Consider the following 25,514-nt stretch of genomic DNA (forward strand, 5'->3'; position numbering starts at 1 on the left):
ACCCACTGCATCCTGATCAACTCCCAAGTTTTTCCTATCAAAGAGGTTCAAAGAAAATCAACAGACAAGATGTTTTCCCTATTTTCTGCCTGAGTTTTCAAAGTCAGGGAGACAATGAGGAGCATTTTTCTTAGGCTATCTCTTCAGAGCTAAAGATGAGTTTTGAAGATAAAGTAACAAGAAAAAAGACTATTCTCCAAAAAAAAAAAGGCTAGGTTAATTTTCTAGATACAAGTGTACTTTCAAATAAGACTCTTCTATAAATGTAAACTTCTTAAAAAGCATATGTAGTGTGCATCACCTAGAGGCTCATTCATCTGTATTGTGCCTCCACTGGACGATTCATTCCCCAGACAGGACTTGAGGCACACAGATAAAACAGAAGGTACCCTGGGATAATTGGAAAGAAATGCCATTGAGCAAAAACAAAGGGCCAGGGGACAAGGAGGCACCTAATTGGGAAGTCCAGGGACCAAGTCACCTCTGTCACCTGACAGAGGCTATGCTGACTGCAGTGAAATAAGGAACCATGACCATCAGCCTCATTTCTCCAGTTGATCATAACAATATATGGGCACTATTTTCAGGGCTCCTAATCTCTTCACCTGCTGGAGTCTTAACAATCTTGACCTTTTTAAGATAAAAACACAGCTGCTATGACTCATGACTAAATCATCACCAAAACCTCCTATTAATATTTTGAGACCTCAGGTTCTTTTCCTCATAAGGAATTATAGGTAAGAGGGTGATTTAGAAAAATTTTTAAAAATAAATAAAAACACAAAACCAGAAGAGGTTGTAGAAAAACTGAATCTAAGCTGAATGTGAGGTGGTTTTATTGCTTTACTTTAAACCACTTTGTTGTATCCAGGAATGAAGGAGAGTAGAGTAAACTGGCTTTTAACCTGCGGATGCATGATTAAACGATAAAATGTCACATAAGCAGAATAAAAGGTCATCTTACCTTGATTCTCATGGCAGCTCCAGGTATTCGTAGGAGGCCTTCTGTTTCCAAACCTCCCTCTTCAATTCGAGAAATCAGCTGTGGAAAAACAAAAACATTCTGATGTTGGCATTTATGAGGAGTACAATTTAACATCTGTTTCACATATAAATAAATGAAAGCTGATTACAATGACACGTCAACTGGATTTTATGGAGGTTTGAATGTGATTTCAGAACCATCCTTCAAAATACAAAGTCCAACAACTTTGGCTATAATTTGGAAAAGAGTTAAGTCTTATTTTACTTTGTCACAGAAGTGTATTATTTCACATAATAGCTGTGGTGACTCCACACCCAAAAAAATGAAGATATACTCTGTTTAAAAGCAACAAGAACATTTATTTCTTCTTCTGATTGTACTGTGTACAATCAAAGATACCTCATGGAATTCTAATATTTACACATTTGGTTTGTTTCAAGAAAAAAAACTGTTTATAATATGAAGATTTAAAAAAATTTAGGACAGGTGCCAGTGGTTCATGCCTGTAATCCAAGCTTCTTAAGAGGGTCAGATCGGTGGATTGAAGTTCAAAGCCAGCCCAGAAAGGAAAGTCCACAAGACTCTTACCTGCAATTTACAACCCAAAAGCCAGAGGTGGAAGTGTGAATCAAGTGGTGGAGCATCAACCTTGAGAAGAAAAATACTAATGGACAGTTCCTAGGCCTAGAGTTAAAGTCCCAGTATCTATATGCACATATGCACATGTGCACACGTGCACACACACACACACACACACACACACACACACATTGGTTGCTAGTATTAATTTTAAATCATTAGTGGTAAAGTTAAAGCAATATGCTTTTGTGCTAGGACTGGGGCATTCTTACCTGTTTTTTGGGGTGTGTGTGAGAAACTAAAAGCTACGAAGAAGGCAAAGGGGCTGTTAGCTTCCTGGTGGAGTTACTATGCATTTAGAAAGTAGGAATATACTTTCCTGGGCAAGGCACAAGACTATTGGGGTATTCTGCTGTGTTTAAGGAAATCAATTTCCCTGCTCCCAGTTTAAATACAAGGCAGTTACTAGCATCCTTCCTAAAGCCACCCCATTTCATAAAAGCCTTCTTCTTGATGAAAGACAGATCTAGGCCTACCCTTTTGCAATCTTAGTAAAATGTTTAGTCTCTAAACAGCCTGAGGCATAAAATCTTCCAGGGCACAAAACAAGGTTAAAAATTTGAAACTTTTTTTTTAAGGAATCTTCTGCTAATGGTTAACCAAGATACTATAAAGCACACAGCCCTCTCTGGGTTGACCTTGCTTATAAAATGTCTATGACATGTGAAACATGGACTCATAAAGAAAGTCTTGTGCTATTTGTCTAGATATTCTGAAGTTTGCTGTATCATAATACCTGCACCAGGGATGTCTGGTGGATTTTCCCTGGTAATCTGACTTTTCCTGTCCGTGAATGAGATTATGGCCTAACAATGAGTTTAAACTGATCTAGCCAGGTGAAAGTGAAGAAAAGAACAGCCTTGTGGTTCTCCTAAGGGTATGGCTCAAATGGTCAAGTACTAGCCTTGAGTAGAGAAAACTAAGGGGCAGTACCAGGCCCAGAGTTGGGGCCCCACCTCCAGCACCAAAATAAATAATTAATTAAATAACAAAAATAAAAATAAAATTATCCTCCTAAGGATTTGTTACTATTTGAAGCATGTCTGATCGATGAATGGCATGATTTGTTACAATTCAGAGTTTCCAAGATCACATTTTTCAAGTTACATTGGATAGAAATCCAAAGCAGAAACTTAATAATGATTTTAGAATAGACAGGTATTTTTCAATATAAATATTCAATGTACAACCAATTTTCATTTTATTTCCCCTTACTCTGGAAAGCAGGATGGAAGCTCCTCAAAAGATTAAACATAGAACTCCCCTAGGATCCAGCAATCCCACTCCTGGGCATTTATCCAAATGATCACAAGCAAGGCCACACTAAAGCTACCAGCACAACTATGTTCACTGAAGCATTATTTACCATAGATATGATATGGAACCAACTCAGATACCCCTCAATAGATGAATGGATCAAGAAAATGTGGTATATATACACAATGGAATTTTATGTTTCTATCAGAAAGAATGACATTGTCCTTTTTATTTGGAAAGACTTGGAAACATATTTATCTATATATTTATATTGTTTTTAGAAACTTATATGTTTTGTAGTTTATCATTAGTTTATATACATATATGAACTGCAAAGTTCATAAATGGCAATGAAGTTAGACTTGCTTTAACTCACTTGGCTGGCTCACTAAAACTTGAGCTAGACCTCCAACCCAGCATTTTGCTGGTTGATTGAAGATGAAGTTTTACCTTCTTCCTTGTGTAACATTAAAACTCAAGATCCTCTAGACCTCAGCCTCCTGAGTTGCTAGGATTCCAGGCATGAGTCCCTGGCATCCAGCAGTCAGAATTTCTTTTGACACCAAGAGTGCCTGATGTGGCTGCATAGTTGAACAATCAAAACATGATTTGAACAACCAAAATAGGTTATAGAGTGGACTTTTTCATAAAATAAAATCAACATGTCTAGTTATCCAACCCTGTCTGGGAGCATGACTATAACAATGTGTCTCTGAGAAAAAAAAGAAAAGCATAAAAGATATAATTAATATTTAATCAATATTAGATAAATTTTTGTCAGTGCCTTTCTTGGGTACATGTTCTCAAAAAGTTAAAGTAGAATCCTCTGAAGACTGGTAATAACTCTTTTGGTAAATCAATAATTTCCTTTTTCTTCTTTACAAAATTGAGGGAAGACCTAGTGGTACTGTCAGCTGATGAATCAAAATATACTCCTCACAATAGATCTCTGTGATTTATTGTTCACAGTGCAGGGAAGATGCAAATAGATGAGCGTCACTATCAGTAAGCTCTTTACACTCCCTTTGTTTTCTATGTGAAAAAATTCACTTAGGGTTGTTATCCAATACTTCAAACAGAGTAGGCTGCCAGGATGTCAACCAGATCAAAAGTATAGAATAACTAACTAAATAAACAATAAAAAGCAAGAAATAACAAAGGGAGATATTTCCTGAGGGGGACTCAGCTTGGTCAGGAAGCACCACTGGACCTTAGAGTTTAGTGAACTTGGTGCAGTGGGGAATGGTTATCCTGGCTAGGCTATAGAACCTAACTAATTGTTCAATCAAACACAAATCTAAAATGTTTCACTGATAGTACTTCTTTTTTAAAAGGAGATTGACATGTGAATCATCTATTTCAATATGGCAGGTCACTCTCTGATAAAGTAGTGGTCCCCATCTCATCAACTGAAGTCAATAAAAGCAAAGACTAAAGTTTTCATTGCCACAGCAATTCTGTCCTAAGTCTGCAACACTAACTTTTGCCCGTTTATAGGCTGTAGATGGATACATACATATGTATATGTATATGTATACATATACATAATAATGTTGAGGCTTCCCAGTCCCTTTAAGAATCTGAGAAAATTCTTTAAAATAAATCTTTCTATCTCTCCCTTGCATATATCCTATTAGTTCTGTTTCTCTGGGTAACCCTGACTAACACATATATGAGGAGGCAGTTGCTGAGATTTTTGCTTTGTAAAGCCATCTGTCTATAGTAAAGCATGCCTTTTATTGACATTAGAAGAATTTGATTGTATAGACTATAGTCTTTTGTTCACAGGAACAGTTGACAAGTATTCATACGGATAGAGGCTTTTCAGGCTGTGGCTGGCAGAGGCTGACGAGTAGGATAAACTGTGCAGAAGAGAACTAAACTGGAGACACAGGTATGAATGCAATGGCAGACAGAATAATAAAGGCACCAATGACTAGGAGGTAAGACAGGAAATTGCCTGATCCTAGAACAGAAGAAGTGCCACATAGATAGAGCATTGGGATTACTTAAAATTGTTGAGTCAATCAACTGCAAGTCAATTTCTGCTGTCCCAGAATTTTCGGAAACTGTGAAATACCTGGGCTATCACAAAGGATCTATAGCTTTGGTTGTCTTCAGCTGATCTGCCTTCATTTTCTCATTGCATTCTCTAGTTTTTATCATATGTAATCTGTGTATGTGAACAATGATAACTGAGAGGTTAGATTCACATGTATTTTTTTTATTGCTACAGATAAGCTCCTTATGAATAATTGAGTGTTGACTACACAAGCAACTTGATAGTTTAGCAATCATTTTCTAATTCTACTTTATGGTTCCTTTACCTACTTTGGACATAGGCACTGGTAAATTAAATTGGACATCCTCACTGTAAATAGGAAAGCTTGGGAAATACATACGGGCATGAAATATTCATGAAGATTGAATTCCCTAGAAATTTAGAAGCAGTTCTCAGCCCTATGTATTATAGAATTGAAATCTCAATTATACAAAGCCAGCTAATAGAAGACAGGAAAACGATGCCAGGTAATCACAGTTACAGTAATAACACAAGAAACATCGCTGTGAAAGAAAAATTATGAACCCTTGAAACAAATTTCCTTCCTGAATAGAAAACCAAAGTAAAAAATAAAACAGCATATCAACTAAAAAAAAAAACTATGTTATGGTAGTATAAATGAACAATTCCACTTTTAGCTTATATTGGCTCTTTCTACACTGACCAGTCAGACTGACTTACTTTTTGAAAGATCAAGGGTATTCGGGTTCCTGGCACTTTCCTCTGATCTTGTTCTAATAATGTGGTCAATGGGACACCAAAAAGACCAGAATCTGAAACAAGAAAACAAAGGTCTTCACTTTCATTGATCTATACAATACTAGGCAAAAGCTTAAGAGCAAAAGGTTTCTGATATTGTCATATAATCAAAGTTTTTATTGAGTTCCTGCTAAGGAAATGACATACAGCCCAATACCAGAATCTCAGTCCCACCTTAAGAGAGTCAACCATCAGGGAAAGACAGCTGGAATGATTATAAATAATCACTGAATTATAAAGGACAGACTGCCACATAACGAAAAAGACTGCTGTAAGAAGATGCAAAATATTCAAACAATTCACTAAGTACTATCAAATTAAAAGCTCTGGCTTCAAATAAAATGCCACTGGTCTCTTCCATATGAAACTGACATTCAACATTCCACAATAGAGCTAAATATAAATCCTTACTTTCTTAGAAATCAATCAACATCATGATGCACTTCTATGAATGTTTTTCTTTAGAAAATACAGTGGATACTTAGAATTCTTAAATGTGAATGGCTAGCTTTATATACTTGGGAATTACTGACTTTTCTAAATCAGTACCATGTGTCTTGGGTCTGATATGAGTACAGCCTCTACCCAGAAAGTCCAGCTCACTCCCATCTGAGTAGTTACCCTAGAAGTTGAAAGCTCTGACCTTACTACACATAAGAAACTGAAGGAGATGACCTTGTAGTGTGAAACAGACATTAGACACTACAATGCCATTCAACAAATGCCAATAACCTGGTAAATAGTTTTATAGTTAGAGAAAGGGAAAAAAACCCAGAAAATAAAGGAAAATCAAGAAAAAAAATGATCTCAAGAATTCCAGGCATCCAATGTATAATCTAAACATATTGAATGAGAGATACAGATGTATTTTAAAAAGTGGAAAGAATGGCCACTATTTAAACAAGGATAGCTTTAATACAAACAATATTTTTCTGTTAGCCTGCAATTCTAAAATCAGCATAAAAACAAAAATAATTTGAAAAATATCTCTGTAAGCCACGTTAAAAAAACTTAACTATGGAGTCACAGTTGTTCAATTATATGAGTATTTTATTATTGGAGATGAGCTTCTAAAAAGACACCTAAGGTCTTCATTCTCTACAATAAATTATGAGAAACAACAGACACATTTACTTAGAATTTTACCATCTTGTCCTTGAGCTAAAATACTCTAAGAGCACAAAATGAGGTATTCAGGGTACAACATGAGGGGGCTCTGAAGGAAATGTAGAAAAGAGACCCTTCAGTCCTAGAGAGAAAACTTGCCTCTAAAACCTAAATCACTTATCTTGGCTAACGTTACCATAGCAACTCACTAATCCTCCTCCTTGGTGCCTTCTTAGAAGACACCTTTTAGGTTAAACAAGAGGACAGTGATTCCTGAACAGCAAAGCTTTGTCAATAGAGAATTAGCTGGTTTTCCAGACCAATAAAACATAGAGAAACAAAACCCTGAAGGTATTTGTTCTTTATCATCTCATCCAAAATAAATTTTATTAATGCAATGGATAAAACAAGCAGCTTATAAAAGAAAGATGACAAAAATGGAAACTGAATACAACCTAGGGGTGTTATATGTCACACTACATGATTTTTTTTAATATAAGGAGAATGTCTCTGTAAAATAGCTAAAAAACTCCATGTACTTGAACAAAGGGACAGGGTCTTGACTACTGCATGTTTCTCATGTAATGAATAAGCAAAAGTAATCTTGAAAGATCAACCAGAGTCATTTGTCAAGATCTGATTTTAGAAATAAATAGCTGTACCAAAATGTATTTTTCATATGCAGTATTCAAAGGAGAAAACACAGAAATTATATTTCCTTGAATTAAAATTTCTTTCTGTGGGAATGATTTGATTGTGTCTTTTTTTCTATAATTTACTGCACAGTATATTTTTAGCAATTTTGAAGGCAATATTTTATAACCTGAACTCTAGATATAGTCAAATTTTGGTTAACTTTGTAGATATTTTCTCTAGGAATACTCTAAAAAGTGCATTCTACCAACTTAGAAGTAAATATACCTTTTCCATTTTCAAGATTACCTTTTGTTTTGATTTTCACAGCTTTCTGTTGCTTCAGTTCAATGCCCAATACATCGTAGAGGGCAGTCAATTCAATCAGGGCTAAACGGCGAACTTTCTTCATGTCCTGAGATGCCAGGTCCCCGATCTTTGTGGTACCTGTCTTATCTTTTGGCAATCTGAAACTCTGAAATAAATGTAATTAATACAATACTTAATTTCTTTCATAGACAAAAGCAGAGAACTGCAATCGTATAAAGAAGTCACACTTATATTGTGTCAAAGAAATGTATCAAAATGCTAACTGCCAGGCTGAGTTTGGTCCTCAGTGCAACCAAAGGCCATAGAGTGATTGATTATTCTGAGGATCTTGAAACCGTGGAGAGTTCAAGAGTTTATATCTGAATTCTGACTAATGGAATCTGACCATGGACAGCGTGGACTAATACCAATGTTACTATGGACAACAGCAGCAATGAGCCCGAAGAAGACAGTACTTTGAGATTATACTCATAACTGCTGAATTGAAACCCTTTTATGTAACTACTTAATGATCATAAAAATAAATAAATGTTTAATAAAGAACCAAAGATTAGAAGTCAGGCATGAATCATGAGGAGGGCAAGAGGCGGAAAAGTTAGAAAACATGAGAAAGATAATCAGGAGGAAGAACAAGGTAAATGGTAGCCATGAGTTTGTGCATAGAGTATAAAGGCATATACTTTGTATACATGATATATCTTCTGTCATTAAAGATATAACATTAGTATGAAAGGTTATAGAACAAAGGAGAGTTGGGCACAGAAGTTTAGAGACAGAGGCTTACCAGTCTTCCAACTATTTACTAGCTATCTATATGATTTGGCAATTCACTGAAGGAGGTCACCTAATTCTAAACTCTCAGATCAGGCTTAAATGTTCAGACTTCCAAACTACTTTGAGGTGCTTATTTCTTTCATCAGTAGGAATGCAGACAAGTGGTATGTCTGCTGTTTTGTACTTGTCTCAAATCATCTACTATCTTTAACATTAAACACACGAAATATAAGAAAGCAAGACATAAAACAACTTTCTCTGGCATGTTTAATGAAAATGACAGTACTGCTGTGTTTGCTACATAAAACAATAGTCATTATCTATAGATGGATAAAAATTTTGTCATTAGATATGGCACTGTGGCTCAAGTGGTAGAGTGCTAGCCTTGAGCTGAAGAGCTGAGGGACAGCGCCCAGGCCCAGAGTTCAAGCCCTCCAACTGACAAAAAAAAAAAATTGTCATCAATATTACAAGTGGGGAGTTTACCCCAGCCTTCCTTATTTAATTACAAAGGTTATCCATCTGATTCCCTTTTCTTCTTTCTGGTTTGCTGATTTTTGAATGCTGCCATCAACACGTTTTGATCTAACATCAGTATGAGACATCCGAAAGCAGAGGCCCTCAATGCATCCTCCAGGAGTAATGCCCGGCTCCTCCTCATTAGGTATGATGTGATAAAAATCAAAGGGAACATAGTAAACATTCAAAAAGCTGCTGTTACTACTCTTGTAATGCTAGCTACTCAGGAGGGTAAATGACACTTGTCCATTGTGGTTCGAAGCCAGCCTGAGCAGGAAAGTTTGTGAGATTCTTTTTTTTTTTGGGGGGGGGGGCGTCCAGTTGTGGGGCCTGAACTCTGGGCCTGGGTGCTGTCCCTCAGCTCTTCAGCTCAAGGCTAGCGCTCTACCACTTGAGCCACAGCGCCACTTCAGGCTTTTTTGCTTATGTGGTGCTGAGGAATCGAACCCAGAGCCTCATGCATGCAAGGCAAGCACTCTACCACTGAGCCACCTTCCCACCCCTGTGAGATTCTTATCTCTAAGTAACTGCCCAACATGGAACTGAGGCTCAAGTATTAGAGCATTAGACCTGAACAAAATGAGTGCTCAGGGACAACATTCAGGTCCCAAGTTCCAGTCTCAGAACCAACACACACACACACCCCAAAAAAAAAAGAAAAAAGGAAGAAAGAAAAGAAGAAAGGAAGATTACTACATTATATTTTCATTTAACTTTTAAAATTATTTAATATTCATAAATTCCATTTCTACTAAATATTATGACAAAGAAAAATTATTATAGCTAAAGATAACACTCATATTTAGTATATTTGATAAAAGTCATTACAGGGTAAAAATGATGGGGAAACTGAGGCTCAGTATTAAAAGATTAAGCACAGACACATAACCAGTGACCTAGGGTACAAATTCAGATCTCTGAATCCTTTGCTCAGTAATCAATCTGTTCTACCCGATTTTCCCAACCACCAGGCTGGCGGTATAAATTTGAGTTGATAGCTGCTGATCTAGGACTGTTCTTCCTTCAAGGACAGGAGCTACATCTTCACTACCCTTAAACCTCTTAACCACAGGGCTGGCATGCTTCAACTACTCTGCTATGGTCTACTGAATGAATAAAGACATAACCCTCAAGGAGAAAAGCACAGAATCACCCTTGGTGAGGCTAAAAAAAAAACTCTCACTAATATTCTTCAGAGTCTTCTGATTTTCTCTGAGTTTTAATGTTTTCTTCTTCTAGTTCCTGGCTTTGTCATGAAGGCGAGTATGCTACCAACGAACCACATCCCAAGCCTAAGCTTTACATAAAACTTGAGCTTCCTGTAAAACTTATCTCATTGTTCCCATGCCAGGCCCCATATTTCTGTTAATGGCTTTATTTTCTGGAACAATCATATTTACCCATTAACACATTAAAAAATAAAGTCCTAAATGTTTCGCTGAAATCAGTTGCTTTTGGTCTAATCAAATACATGCAATGTAATTATTTAAAGCATTACTCATGGTAAATATTTAGAGAAACCTGAAATATTCTTAATTCAAATGTTTGATTTACCTAGCAATATGTCATAAACTTATTTATTTTTTTATTTATTTTAACACAGTGCTTAATGAAGGAGTTAGTCCTTTATCCCAATGTTTAATTCATAGTGGCTGCTTTAAATATGTATGAAGCTTCCTGTTTCATTTTTTTATTTCATTTTTGTCTTTGTTGAGCTAATAGACTGGATGGTTCAGTTCCTTGGGTTAAGAGAAGACAGCAGATTTTCAGTAGGAGAAAAGCTCTTTTTGTCTTTTTTAACACGTTTAAAGCAAAGGATAAAATTCAAAAGTTAAAAGATCAGGGGCTCCTATATGTTACATAAAATAGCTAGTTAGCGCTCCATGACTATACCCCCTCTTTAGTGTACGTTATGGTGTAAGAGAAGGACTGGGCATTTAATCAGTAATCATCATTACTGATGATTTCTTCACTTTTCTATTTATCAAATCACTCTAGCTTCAACTTGGAAAGAAAGAGAAAAGCTTCAAAAGCTTAGTCACTGAGGTCAAGCCCTGGTATACGTCTATGTAACCTGTTTGCTCATTTGAAAAATAGGGATAATAATATCTATTCCACAGAGATCATCTGACTAATGAATGAAATAATTCCAGAGCGTAATTTCTGGGTCTGACTGTGTACACATTATGGAGTACAACATTCAGAGTTATAAAAAACAGATCTTCATATTTCAGAAATATAAATCCACTCCAAGAGATCATAAACAACCAACAAAGACTGCTCGATGCACTATGAAAAATGAAATGAAGGTAAAATGAGGTTAAGGAGAGCTGTATATTTCATAAAGCCTCTTGCTCACTTACAGAGCAGAAGAGCATGGAATACAAAGGGAACTTAAAAGTTTTATCTGCTTAGACATCCACTTCTGTGTAGTGACTAAGTAATCAGTTCATTAACCACTTTAAGGTCCTGAAGAGACTTTACACCATGTTCTTGTCTTCTAGAAGACAAATTTCAAGAAAATGAATGTAGAAATGAATAGATGCATATATACAAAACTGAAAGTATGTGAGCTGGGCACCGGTGGCTCACACCTATAATCCTAGCTATTCAGGAGGTTAAGATCTGAGGATCGCAGTTCAAAGCCAGCCTGGGCAGGAAAGTCTGTGAGACTCTTATCTCCAATAAACCACCAGAAAACCAGTAGTGGTGCTGTGGCTCAAGTGGTAGAGTGCTCGTCTTGAGCTGAAGAGCTTAGAGACAGTGCCCAGACCCAGAGTTCAAGCCCAATGACCAACAAAAACAAAACAAAACAAACAAAAACTGAAAGCATGTTACTAATAAGAAATTATTTCAAGGGGCTGGGAAGGTGGCTCAGTAGTAGAGCACTTGCTTGCCTTGCAAAAAGAAAAAAGCCGGAAGTGGCACTGTGGCTCAAGTGGTAGAGTGCTAGCCTTGAGCTGAAAAGCTGAGGGACAGCGCCCAGGCCCAGAGTTCAGGCCCCACGACCAGATCCAAAAAAAAAAAAAAATTATTTCAAGCATTTTATTAACATTAAGTTCACCATGGGGCAAGACTATGTGGGAAAGAGAAATACTGAGCTCACCTCAGAAGGTGAATGAAGGATTTGTTGGCAAACTGAGAGGAAGTAGAAACACCATTCTTCAATGTAGAAACAACATGAACCAAACCAAGCGGGTAGCTGAATGCAAACCTGTTAAATAGGACTAATTCTATTCAATTGTTTGAATCAATAATCAGTTAGAAAACTTCCGTTTTCTTAAGAAGATTCTGGGAGTGTAGGTTATCACTTATGCCAAAATTTTGCCAACTCCATTAATTTTTCCCACTGGGGATTAAAAAATGATTCTTCCAGGTTTATAAGTAATTTTGAAAGAATCAGATGCCTGTCATGGGACAGGTTTAATAAATCATGGTATAGCCTCACTGGAGAGGACCACATTCTATAAAAAGAAATGAGAAGTATTTCCTTATACTACTATGGTGTGGTCTGGAGACTACACTACAAAGTCAAATGTAAATCAATGAAATCAAATACGTAGCGTGGGCCACTGATCCAACACTGATGGATAAGCCATAATTTTAAAATTAAAATTTGCATCTAAGAGGTGAAACTAAAAGCTGATTAACTCAAGGGGGAAAAAATCCTAGACTTGTAATTTTGGTTCCTCACAATTGCTATGCAGGTGCTCTGCCACTGACTTAGGCCTCCAACCTTGTATTTTTGCTTGCTATTTTTAGGTCTTGCTGTCTGCATAGGTGAGTACTTTAGCTGCAATCCAACTACTTACTATAAGCTCCCCATCATAGCTGGGTTCACAGGGACACACCATTTCCAGCTTCCCCTATGGAGACAACATTTTTCAGACTTTGCTATTCACTCTCGCCTGAACTTCAATTCTTGCAATCTCAACCTCCCTTAAATTGTTAGGATTACAGGCATGAACTATGGGTACCCTGCTCCAAGCTAGACTTTTCAGATATGTTTGTTATTGGCTATGACCTCTGGACTATATAAATATTTTATACTATTATGAAATAAAATTACCTTTCATAAGAGCAATCTCGAAGTTGTGAATAAAATGAAGCAAATGCATTTGGGCAGGTATGCAGCTAATAGCATGACCATGAAGAGATTAACAATGAAAAGCAACCTGAAGCCTAATAATCTATCCCAGGGACACAAACAGCTGAAGAAAACCAAGTTTAAAGCATTTCTAGTGTTCAGATTGAAGGTGGTAAGCATTGTTATTCTGAGAAAGCCGTGCATTACTACAACATAGACTAAACAAGTGCTCATGTGTTATTCTAAATATATAACCTGACATTTCCAAGAATTACAGTTCTCTACATGGAAGAGAGAAGATACATGTCTGTCTTTTGAGAAGACTTGAAAGTCATGATCACCTCTGAGAACTAAACACTCCCAGTGTTCAAAACTGTATTTCTACTAAATAGAACCAGGGATTTTCACAGAAGTAGACAATTTTAGGTCTACAGCAGAAACTATTCTAGATAGCCTGGGCATTTATCGAGAGTTGTGTCAAATATGTATGAATCCATGAACTAAGACACTGCTTTTATAAAATAAACACCAAACAACATGAACTGGTCAATAGTGAAATGGATTCTAAGTGAGTACATTGAGGGAACTTTTCCTAAAAGACACATCCAAGTGAGGGCTGGAAAGTTGGCTCAGTGGTAGAGTGCTTGCCTCATATGCATGAGGCCCTGGGTTTGATTTCTCAGCACCACAAAGGCAGAAAGAAGCTGCAAGGGGCACTGTGGCTCAAGTGGTAGGGCGCTAGCCTTGAGCTGAAGAGCTGAGGGACAGCGCCCAGGCCAAGAGTTCAGGCCCTATGGCCAACAAATAAAAAAGAAAAAGAAAAAGAAATATCCGAATGAAATGACAAAGAAAACAAAATACTACAATATCATTTTACAAACATCAGTAAACTAATAAATCTAAGTATGGGTCCATTATAACAATTAATTTCAACAAAAACAGAAAAATGTTGTCTCTCCTGGAAAAAAAATATACTGTCACATATTTAAAGACGTCTTGACAAAAAGCACTGGACCTAAATCTAATATATTATAGTCAGCTAATTTATAAAGAAAAAGATGTCAAATTACACTATGGGTATAGAATTAACCAAAGGGGGCTGGGAAGGTGGCCCAGTGGTAGAGTGCTTGCCTTGCACGCATGAGGCCCTGGGTTCGATTCTTCAGCACCACATAAGCAGAAAAAGCCGGAAGTGGCGCTGTGACTAAAGTGGTAGAGTGCTAACCTTGAGCTGAAGAGCTGAGGGACAGTGCCCAGGCTCAGAGTTCAGGCCCACAACCGACAAAAAAAAAAAAAAGATAGAATTAACCAAAGGAAAAAATTGTTTACAGATCAATAACAAATCTTCTTTAACCAATGAATTTTGAGGAAGAGAGAGAGAGGGACAGATGGACCAATGGGGGGGGGGGGAGACGGTGAGGAAGAGGCATGAAGGGAAAGAGACAAAAGAAAAGTAAGGAGGAAGGAAAAAATACAAGGAAGAGAGAAAAAATAGGAAAAAGGATAGATGTAGAGTCTAAAAGACCTATCAGCCAATTGCAAGATATAGACTATCAAACTGTACAAAAAGAATATGAAATTTAGTATACAATTTCGTATTTGAACACTGAATATTTGCTTTAAAGAGCTTGTTAGCCTATCTTAAGTTATAACAACAACATATGTTGTAAAAAATCTCTGTTTATTAGAAACATAAATATTTATAGATGATAAGTATAATTCAGGGCTGTTTCAAAATAAAAGAGAATAAGAAATTGGAAAGGGATACAGACTGAACGTCATTATTGAGCTTGGAGGTTGGATAAGAGTATTTGAAAGCTTATGCTATCATTTATTGTAGCACTTGCATGAGTGCTATTCTCAGTAAATTAATATATTTTCAAGGTATTCAGGAATAATGAGAACCATGTACATAGATCTTGGATCATAAATGTCATTTGCTTCTGAAAGGAATCAGTTTCTTGAAGGCTTGGCTGCTTTCAAGTCTGAGGGGAGAAAATTACAAGGTGAACTCAGAACATCTTGTGCTACGAAGGAAAAAAAAGCACAAGAATGATGAGAGCATGATAAAATAGGAGAGAAACCAGCTGGAAGGGGCTCTCACTGGCAAAGGTGGTGTAAATTTGAACATCAAAAAGAAATTACACTGGTTTATAAAACACTGAATGAAAAAAAAAGAAGTCACCAGTCAAACATGTCATTTAAAACCGAAAAGAGAAAAGGAAAGCCAATTATAGAAGATTGCCAAACAAATAATATAGAAGGTATAATGGAATCAGAAAATCAATGTTTCTCCAACAAGAGTTAATGGTTTCAGACAAGTTTACCTGGGGATGACGAAATCACTGGGCAAAATGTTCCTATCATTGCCAAGTGCTGGTGACTCCTGCCTGTAATCCTAGCTACTTAGGAGTGTGAGATCTGAGGATACAGCTCAAAGTCAGCCCTACCTAGCAGGAAAGCATATGATATTCCTCAATTAACTACAAAAGAAATGGCAAATAGATCTGTGACTTAAGTGGTAGATCACTGGTCTTGAGCACAAAAGCTCAAGGACAGTGCCCAGATCCTGAGTGCAAACCCCAGGTCCCGCGTGCATGCACACGTGCGCGCGCACACGCGCACGCACACACACACACACACACACACACACACACACAAAGTTGCTATCACCTAGATCTACCTTGTTTCAAAGACTGCAGCTTAGTGTAAATTGCACAGTAGAAAAAGTTATTCTAAGGAGAACAAGTGAACATTTCCTTAGTCAAGTTTGTGACCAAACTTCCATCATTAGTAGTGACCACCTGACAGCATGCACCTGTTGTGATAATGCAATCAGAGGCAGAAACAATCTGTGCAGTTCATATTTAATGCCTAACTTGAATCCAGTCACAAGGGAGAAACTAGACAAATCCAGAAAATTATTCTGCACTCTTCAAAAATATTAAAGAAAAAGATTATCAGAGAGAGGTCTTAATTCAAAAACACCTAAACAAATAAGACAGGCAATGCAACATATGTCCCCTCAAATCCCACATGGAGAAGAGAAGTGACAAGCCCTAAACAAACATCTTGTGATGACTGCAACTATTTTCATGAGTCTATTAAATTTAGCTAACATGTTAGTGTCCAGTTTCATCTATATTTTATAACTGTTTTGTTTGTATATACTTGGAAATCTCTAAAGAAATTATATGTCAGCACCATACATATACAACAGATATAGATAAGTTATGAAATATTAATAATTGCTGATTCTCTATGAAAGCTATAGTGTGTTTGCTATGTTATGCTTTCAAATATTCTGTGATAGTCTCAACCTTCAAAATATAAAAAGCTCATGAGCAGGAACACTATTAGTGATATCTGAATATGTTGTACGTACAGGTAATGAGGCATCACAGCCTTTGTTCTTCCAAGTCTTATCCTTGGAGTTCTCTTCCTCATCCACAGCTTGTTCTGCAAATGACACCTCCAGGTTGATGTCTGCTTCAGAGGCAGGTGTATCTTCAGGCACCAGTACCACCAGATCCTTATTAGCAACAATGAGGCTAGATGACTGGTCTGGAAAGGGGGGAAAACAAAGATCAATTCATATGATTACCTCCTTCCTTCCTTCCTTCCTTCCTTCCTTCCTTCCTTCCTTCCTTCCTTCCTTCCTTCCTTTCTTCCTCTTCCTTCCTTCTTTCCTTCCTTCCTTCCTTCCTTCCTCCCTCCCTCCCTCCCTCCCTTCCTCTCTCTTTCTTTTTCTTTCTTCCTTTGTTGCTTTCTTTCTCTTTCTCCCTCCCTCCCTCCCTCTCTTCCTCCCTTCCTTCCTTCCTTTTTTCCTTCCTTTTTTTCCTTCCTTCCTTCCTTCCTTCCTTCCTTCCTTCCTTCCTTCCTTCCTTCCTTCCTTCCTTCCTTCCTTCCTTCCTTCTCCCTGACCTCTAATGTAGTAACTACATAAAAACCATTGTGAAGAGCACTATTTCCTCCAGGCAGTAGTTAACTGTGTTTTAACAATAAAAAAGTAGACTCAGGCATCTTCATAATGATTTGTGGGGAGGAGACAGGGAGACAGTAGTGACTAGAAACCCATGATTCACTTGTGGAATCTTTCTTCAAGATCACTGTTTTGATACAAGGTCTAAATTCAAAACCTTAATGAACTTAATATAAAACTCTTGATGGAAGAAAACCTCCTAAATCCAGTTCATGTACTTGTTGTTTTATTATACATTGAAGAATTAAAGAGAAAAACAAAAACAAAAAGAGAGGAGAGACTGGCTGTGATCCCCGTGAGATCGAGCTGCATACCACTTCATTGCCTCACACTCAACAGATTCCTGGGACCAACTTCTTCCACACCCTGCACTGCTTGAATGGAATGTTACCTACCTGTCAGGGTACAAATTCCAAAACAGAAGTAATGCCAAAATCTTATCACTACAGGATTTGAGTCTAAAGGTACCTGGCACAGGCACCTCCTACAGTCACCAGTATCAGTAAATTGAGGATATTCACACCAATATTTCAAGTGTGTGCAATATAATCACTTTGTTTTGACTTATTTTGTTGGTTTGTTTTAAATCCTCTAGGAAAGAATGAACATGTAAAAAAAAATCTCTGAAGAAAACACAAGCTTTAATCTTTAAAGAAAATAATTGTAAGACTATTTGGTAAAACTTTTATTTTAATGCAACTCTCTTTAGAAAAACTCAAGTACAAAGACTGTGATCACACCTTTCATTGCAGACTTTGGATTCAGGGTAAAAAGCTTACAATTAAAGAATGAATGTATGTAATTCATGTCCATGTTTCTATACTAACATGCTCACAGGAGATACAAAGTGATGGAATGTAAAGTCACTTTAAAAATATAATAAATACATCAGAAAGACAGATAGATCATAGATATGCCTGCTGTTCAGAGAACTGATTCTAGTCATTTAATTTAAAAGTAAAACTGTTTCCATCAAAATGAAATTAAGAAGTCAATGTGAATCTAATCTTTTTCACTCCATTTTTTTTTAAGAGGGACAAGGATGATCAGCCTTTGAACTCAGTGCATCATTGAGCTTACTTACTCAGCTGGCAATCTACCACTTGAGCCAAGCACTCAGCCAGGCTTTCTGCTAATTATTTTGGAGACAGAGTCTACAGTCTTTCTCTACCAAGTACGGCTTTAAAGAACAATCCTCCAGGGCTCAACCTTCTGAGTAGCTAGGATTACAAGTGTCAGCTAAGAGTGCCTGGATTAAAATTTTTTAGTGTATCAACTAGTACTTTCTAAGAGATTTTATCATGATATTCCTATATGTGCATCTAATAAACTTCCTTTAAATAAGCAAAGAGGTTTTTGTGGGTACTCAGCCTGTGTGGTTATTCAGGGATTTCAGAAAGTCTAACTGTGGATTAAGACTTCACTGTTGCTATCTTGGAATCCAACAAAAAACCTCACGGGTATTGATGCCATCCCTCAGAATAAGTAAGAATCAATTTCAGGTTCATTGGTACTAGTATTGTAGGCTACCATTTATGTCAAAGCCTGTGACAGCTTTTGGAATACCTATAATTTTTATTATTAGATTTTAAGGTATTAAGATAAGTGTTAAAGCACAGTTTAATTTTATTTTCCCATTGGTTTACACTACTTCATGCTTTGCTGTGAATACATATATTGGTTTCCTAGGAAACCACTCTGAGAGGGAAAAAAATGATTAGACCTTTTCTTAAATTAGAAGCTACCTTTCATCAGCTGAGTGTTTATGGACAAGAACTTAAAAACTATTTTCCATGAAACCTACATATCAGGGTTACAATAGTCACCCCTGAATACATGTACTAAGATACATGCAGCAGGCTGAATTAAAAACTGAGTAGTTATAGTTAAGTTAGAGCACATTTAGAACACATGGATTTCCTCCAGAAACACAGCAAAAATTAAACCTCAATCCCAATGGAAGAAGTAGTAGGAGAAATAATAACAGGGATGGTTGGGGTCACTACAATAAAAAAAAAAAAAGGATGGTTCAATGTTTTAAAACATTCACAAATTAATCCCAGGGTGCTGGTGGCACTCCTGTAATCCTAGCTACTCGGGAGACTGAGATCTGAGGATCCTTCATAGCTGAGACAGAAATACCTATGAGACTCTGATCTCCAATTAACCAGCAAAAAGACGGAAGTGGGTGTTGTAGTTCAAGTGACAGGATATTAGCCTCCAGCGAAAAAGCTAAACAACAGTTCCAAGACCCTGAATTAAGTCCTAGAAATACAAACCAAAAAAGAATAGAAAGAAAAACAAACAGAAAAAAGCAAACAAGAAAAACAAAAACAGGGCTGGGAAGGTGGCTCAGTGGCAGAGTGCTTGCCTTACATGCATGAGGCCCGGGTTTGATTCCTCCGCACCACATAAGCAGAATAAGCCGGAAGTGGTGCTGTGGCCCAAGTGGTAGAGTGCTAGCCTTGAGCTGAAGAGCTGAGGGACAACACCCAGGCCCAGAGTTCAAGCCCCACAAACAGCAAAAAAATGAATAGGAAGAAAGGAAGGAAAGAAAAAGAAAATTGATGATGAATCAATGTTCTATCCTCAAATAGAAAACCTAAAAGAAAATACAAGATATACATTTGGCTCTTAAAGTCTTCAAGTATAAATATCTTAATTTTCTTAATCTATCTTGCTTTGTTTCAAGTGGACAATAGTATAGATTGCAAATTTTACAAATCTTTTAAAACTTTTTCAGTTAGTCAAACTATTCAGAAATGTCATTTTTAAAAAGTACACTGTTTTGTCTTCATGGAAATCCAAAAGAAAATAATATAGTACACATTTAAATATGCAAGTTCAGCCAGGCACTGGTGACTCAATGCCTGTAATTGTAGCCACTCAGAGGCTGAGATCTGAGGATCGTAGTTCAAAGACAGCCTTGGACAGGAAAGTCTGTGAAACTCTCTTCTCAAATAAACTACTCAGAAAAAAGCCAGAAGTGGCACTGTGGCTCAAGTGGTAGAGTGTTAGCCTTGAGAAAAAGAATCTCAAGGATGACACCTAGGCCCTGAGTTCAAGCCCCACGACTGGCATCAAAGAAGAGAAGAGAAGTAAGAAGAAAGAAGGAAGAAGAAAGAAGGACTGGAAGAAGAAATGAGGAGGAGGAGAAGAAAGAAAAAGAAGAAGAGGAGGAGGAAGAAGAAGAGGAGGAGGAAGAAGAAGAGGAGGAGGAGGAGAAGGAAGAAAAGGAGGAAGAGGAGGAGGAAGAAGAGAAAGAAGAAGAGTGAGGAGGAGGAGGGGGAGGAGAAGGGGGGAGGAGGAGAAGGAAGAGAGGAAGTAGAAATGGAGGAGGGAGAAGAGGGAGAGGAGGAAGAGGAGGAAGAGGATTCAAAACCACATTTGGACATGCCTAGTATTTCTCAATGTGTATAGGAAACACTAGGTGCTTACAGGGTGGCCTGATTAGACAAAATTGAAGATGGACACTTAGTGGTGGATTCATGCGAAGACCCACAGGTAATGTCCAAAGTAAAGCTATTAATTTGGGAATATTATCAATTGACTATGTCTGAAAAACCCTGTATGGAGAAAGTGGTTAAAATAGACTCTATCATCTATGCCTTACAGCCTTGCTCTGAAACCAGAGACAACATTTCCAACGGTTTCATCCTGAAGCTTCCAATGTTTGCAAAATACTGGTAGTGCACTGGCGAGAGAAAGAGCATGCCATTGCCCAGAACCGGTGCGGCAGTGCCCACCCAGTGACTTGGATGGTGATACACCTTGTTATTCAAATGGAGGCTTGATGCCACCGCCTAGCATTCCAGCAGATGTAAATCAGGCAGTAGGTTTGTCCTATTTCCCTTGTTGGCTACAATCTTGGTAGGAAAGTGCTCACATAATAAACTTGTCTTCCAGAACTTTTGTTGATGTAGTCTAGCCTACGTTACAATTGCTGACAAAGAATGAAAGCATGAAGAACAAAACAAAACAAAACACTGTTTGCCTCAATATCTGTTAGACAACTGCTTGTCAGTTGTCCCCAAAGCACATTGACACTGGTTAAAAAGGGTTCACTCTCTCTAAAGACCCAGTTCTTAGCAGGCCAAGGAGAGCTATGCCAACTTGCTTGCTCCAATAAAATAGGTGTAACTACAGAAATCATTACAGAATAGGAAAGAAAAGCAAGTGTTTTGTAAATAGAAATATATGCATATGTGTGGGCAGATACATTAGCACAAATAGATGCACATTTTATATTCCAAAAAATAATAACACCAAAAACTAAAAGTACAAAATAATTCTAATAACAATACGCACTAAACATAGAAATACTGGATGCTTCAAGACTAAAACCTTCCATATAACCTTGGCCCAGTGGATGATTTTTGACAGGAAGGTTAGGAACATTTCCTATCCTGACTTTCACCAGTCTGCCCCAGGCTGCAACACTATGAATGGCACAAATGCCCCAGGCACTAAGATCTAAGCTCAAGTTTGTTATAGTTTGTTGAATAACAATGAGCAACCACATTTTTAAGCTGAAGTTTCTGACCTTTATTTAGGACATGTGTTCTATCTATACACAAAAGAGCTCTAGCATTTCCCTTGGGAAGCACCACTATAGCCTTAATACTTTCTTCTATGCCTTGAATTTTTACTTCCTATCTGAGATAGTTTTAGAAAGAGAAAAGGTATGAAAAGGAAAATTATTATTAATTACCCCCCACCCTCCAAAAAATCACAGCTAATTTCCTTATGTTTCTCTAAAATTTCAAAAACTTAACCAGTTTATGAATTGGGAGTTTATGGTTTGTAAGCAAATTTGCCTACTCCACTTTTTAGCTTGTGTGGCCTTGAGGAAGTTATTTCAATCAGTAACGCTCAGTTCTCCTATCTGTGAGTTGAGAACATTAAGTACCTAGAACTCAGCACTTTTTTCTTTTCTTTTTTTTTTTTTTTTTTGCCAGTCCTGGGGCTTGAACTCAGAGCCTGGGCACTGTCCATGAGTTTCATTTGCTCAAGGCTAGTACTCTACCATTTGAGCCACAGTGCCACTTTGGGCTGTTTCTGTTTATGTAGTACTGGGCTTCATGCATGCAAGGCAAGCACTCTACCACTAAGCCACATTCTCAGCCTGCACTCAGCACTGGTAAGTGGATTAAATGAGGTACATGTATCTGTATAGTTCCTAGCACATCGTAAGTATTTGGGAAAATGTATACATGGATGTCAGATCAGATAGGAATATATGAAACAACTATACATTCTGTTTTCTGTCATTAACCACTTAGGAACTTACATTTGAATTTTAATAGAATTTGCTTACTGGAATTGAAGGAGAATATTTTACAAGGTTGTAAGTGTTTATTGAACTAATTAAAGGGGGAGGGGGAGAAACAAGAGAACAGGACCAACATACCATCTTTTCCTTCGTATTTGTTTTCATTTGTTCTTACTGACTGCAATTCGGTGCCATCTGGAGTCTAAACATAGAAAATGAGCCATTTAGTCATCACCACTCACAACCAGAGAAAATGGTATGGTAAATAATTCCATCATAACCTTTACAGTAACAGAAATGTGATCAGACTGATAAAGAGTACCATGGTTATAATCAACAAGCGATCATCCAACAAATATATGATTGCCCACAGTGTAAAACACAAAATATAAGAAACAATACTACACTCTACAGGGAAGGTATAAAATATTTTTTTTCATCATCAGCAATATTATTATCTGAAAGCTTGGCACAGTGGCTCAAGCTTGTATAGGTACTCAAGAGGCTAAGATCTGAGATCTGATTGTGGTCCCAAACTAGCTCAGGCAGATATGGCTGTGAGACTATTATCTCCAAATAACCACTCAAAAGCTAGAAGTGGAGGTGTGGCTCAAGTGGTAGAGTGACAGTCTTGAACAAAAAGGCTACATAAGAGCACAAAGCCATGAGTTCAAGCCCTAGTACTGGCATGTGTGTATATGTATATATGTGTGTATATGTGTGTATATGTGTGTATATGTATGTATATGTATTTATATATGTATATAAATACTGTTTGGGCAAGAAAAATAAACTTGTTCAAAAACTTATGATAGCCATTAATTGATGAGTGGATGAACAAAAGGAGGTCTGTCCACACAATGGAGTATTATTCAGCAAAAACAAAGAAGTGAAAAACCAATCCATGCTTCAACGTGTAGATTAACTTTGAAAGCATTATGCTAAAAGAAAAGAATCAGTCACAAAGTGTCTTATGTTTTACAAGTCCATTTACATGAAATGTTTAGAATAGGCAACTTAAGAAAGACAAACTAGATCGGTGATCCCTAGACGTAATAAGGGGCTACTGACGAGATCGGGCACGCTCAGGGTGTATGGCAGTAGACAAGTGGGCTACTGAGAATAATTATTAATGAGTAAGGGCTTTCCCTTGGGCCAAGGATGAGGAAAATGAACTAAAATGAACTGGAGTGGTGGTAAAAACTCTTGTGAACATAGTAAAATTTACCAAATCATGCGCTATATTGTTTGGTGGTTGGTTTTGTGTTTTAAGTATGATCTCACTATGTAGTACATATTAGCCTTAAACTCTCAATCCTTCTGTTTCAGCTTCCTGAAGACTGGGGTTAGGGCATAGACTGCAACGGGCCTTCATACATTAACTAAGTGAATTGTATGGTTTGTGAATTATATCTCAATAATGCTATTATAAATCAAATTACAAGGTGACTTGTCAGAAGAAATTCTTTGGGGAGAAAAAATTAAAAAACAAATCATAAAAATGAAAGAACTCGTAAGAGTTACCAAGCCAACAACAATGGATGCCTGAGGAATTCAACCCCCATGGGTTGATGTATGTGTTGAGCCATGGGTAGCTCCTTTCACCAGTAAGTAGGGTCAGACAGTGTGCCTTCTTTCTAGAAAAGGCTTTGGAAAGATTGAGGGTATCAGGGAGGTCCCCTTCAGACTGAAAAAAGTTTAATCATCAGATTCCATCACTATCAACAGAAGCCTTTGTCAACCCCTTATCATACACTTCACCTCCATCTATTAGCCATAAAGGAGTGTGCTTCCACCAAAAGTGTAAAAATCACACTAGGGCAAGTGTGTGTGTGTATGTATTCATATATGTGTGTATATGATGAATGTACTATTTAAATGTTCATTGTACCTCCTGTCTCACACCAGTGGCAGATGAATACATAGCACCACGCTAATGGGCCCCAGGACAAAGCAATTATCATTCTCTTTCCTCTGTCCACAAATGCACAGCGGACTAGTCTTTTCATAGCACAATGTAAACCCTAAGTGATTCTTCCCTTTCTTGTGAACAGATATTTTGAGGTTTGTGGTCAGCTGTTTATAAAGCAAGTGAACACGGCACTGCAGATGATATCCATTTCTGTATCATATTTCCTAGTGTCAGCGAGGGCTTCATGAGAAAGCATGTAAAAGGAAGAGCTGAATTCATTCTTACTAGATAACAGAGCTATGGGTGAAGATGGCTGTTCTATCTGCTTGTGGGATGGAAAATGTCAAGAAAACTCCCAATAGGGGAGTAGAGATGTTTTAAATAAAGGCATGCAGTATAAACAAGTAGACACTATTTTACTTGTTTGATTATTTGTTTGTTAATTGTGCCAGTAGTGATCCTAGAACTCTGGACCTGGGTTATGTCCCTTTATAGCATTTTCACTCAAGGGTGGCACATCTACATTTGAGTCCTAGCTCCACTTCTGGGTTGTCATTGTTTTATTGGATATAAGAGTCTCATGAACTTTCCTTCCAGGCTGGCTTCACACACAATCCTCAGAGCTTAGCTTCCTGAGTAGCTAAGATTACAGGTGTGAGCCACTAGTACCTGGCTAGACAGTATTTTAATTTGCTGGTGTTAGTTCTCTCTTAATGATTCCATCAGGTGATACAATCAATCAATAAACATGAACTCCAAACTATGTGTTCAGAAATTTCCTAATTGTACTAAAAAATTATTCCAAGCACTGGGTAGCGATCCCTCTTGGAGACTTGCTGGGGCTCAGCTTTGCTAACTCAACCTTTTTTTACTTCCTCTTAGCCTCTTCACGATTAGTTCTTTAACTGGAAAGGAAATGTCCCAAGACTCTATTCCCTTTTTATTTATCTACAGCTGGAAATGGAGTTCAGTCTTTCAGGAGTTCTTGGAATGTCCCACAGGATGATAGACAATTTATCCAGGGTCCTCAAACAATCAAGTAACCTCAGAATTCTTGGAAAAGGAGTAGGTTTGAGCCACAGTTGGCCGGGCAAGCAGAGAAGCAATCTGCAGCTAGAGAGGATTTCTTGGAAGAATAAAATGCCAAAGCAGGGGGGAGGGGAGGGAGGGTGAAGCTCTATGGAACAGAATGATAC

At 37.5% G+C, this 25,514-nt stretch overlaps 1 protein-coding gene across 3 annotated transcripts in view; it reads right to left on the minus strand.

Annotated features, from left to right (window-relative positions):
* Arhgap18 (Rho GTPase activating protein 18) overlaps nt 1-25,514 on the minus strand; it is a 137,241-nt gene that overhangs the window by 29,222 nt on the left and 82,505 nt on the right. For all 3 annotated transcript variants that reach the window (XM_013026879.1, XM_013026880.1, XM_013026881.1), the window contains exons 4-8: nt 22,545-22,608; nt 16,538-16,716; nt 7,752-7,917; nt 5,625-5,716; nt 965-1,042 (exon numbers count right to left, since the gene is read on the minus strand). In XM_013026879.1, coding sequence (XP_012882333.1) covers nt 965-1,042; nt 5,625-5,716; nt 7,752-7,917; nt 16,538-16,716; nt 22,545-22,608 — 579 coding nt within the window. The remainder of the gene's footprint in view (nt 1-964; nt 1,043-5,624; nt 5,717-7,751; nt 7,918-16,537; nt 16,717-22,544; nt 22,609-25,514) is intronic.

This window comes from Dipodomys ordii, unplaced genomic scaffold (assembly GCF_000151885.1).
Source record: "Dipodomys ordii isolate 6190 unplaced genomic scaffold, Dord_2.0 Scaffold97, whole genome shotgun sequence".
Lineage (NCBI taxonomy): Eukaryota > Metazoa > Chordata > Mammalia > Rodentia > Heteromyidae > Dipodomys > Dipodomys ordii.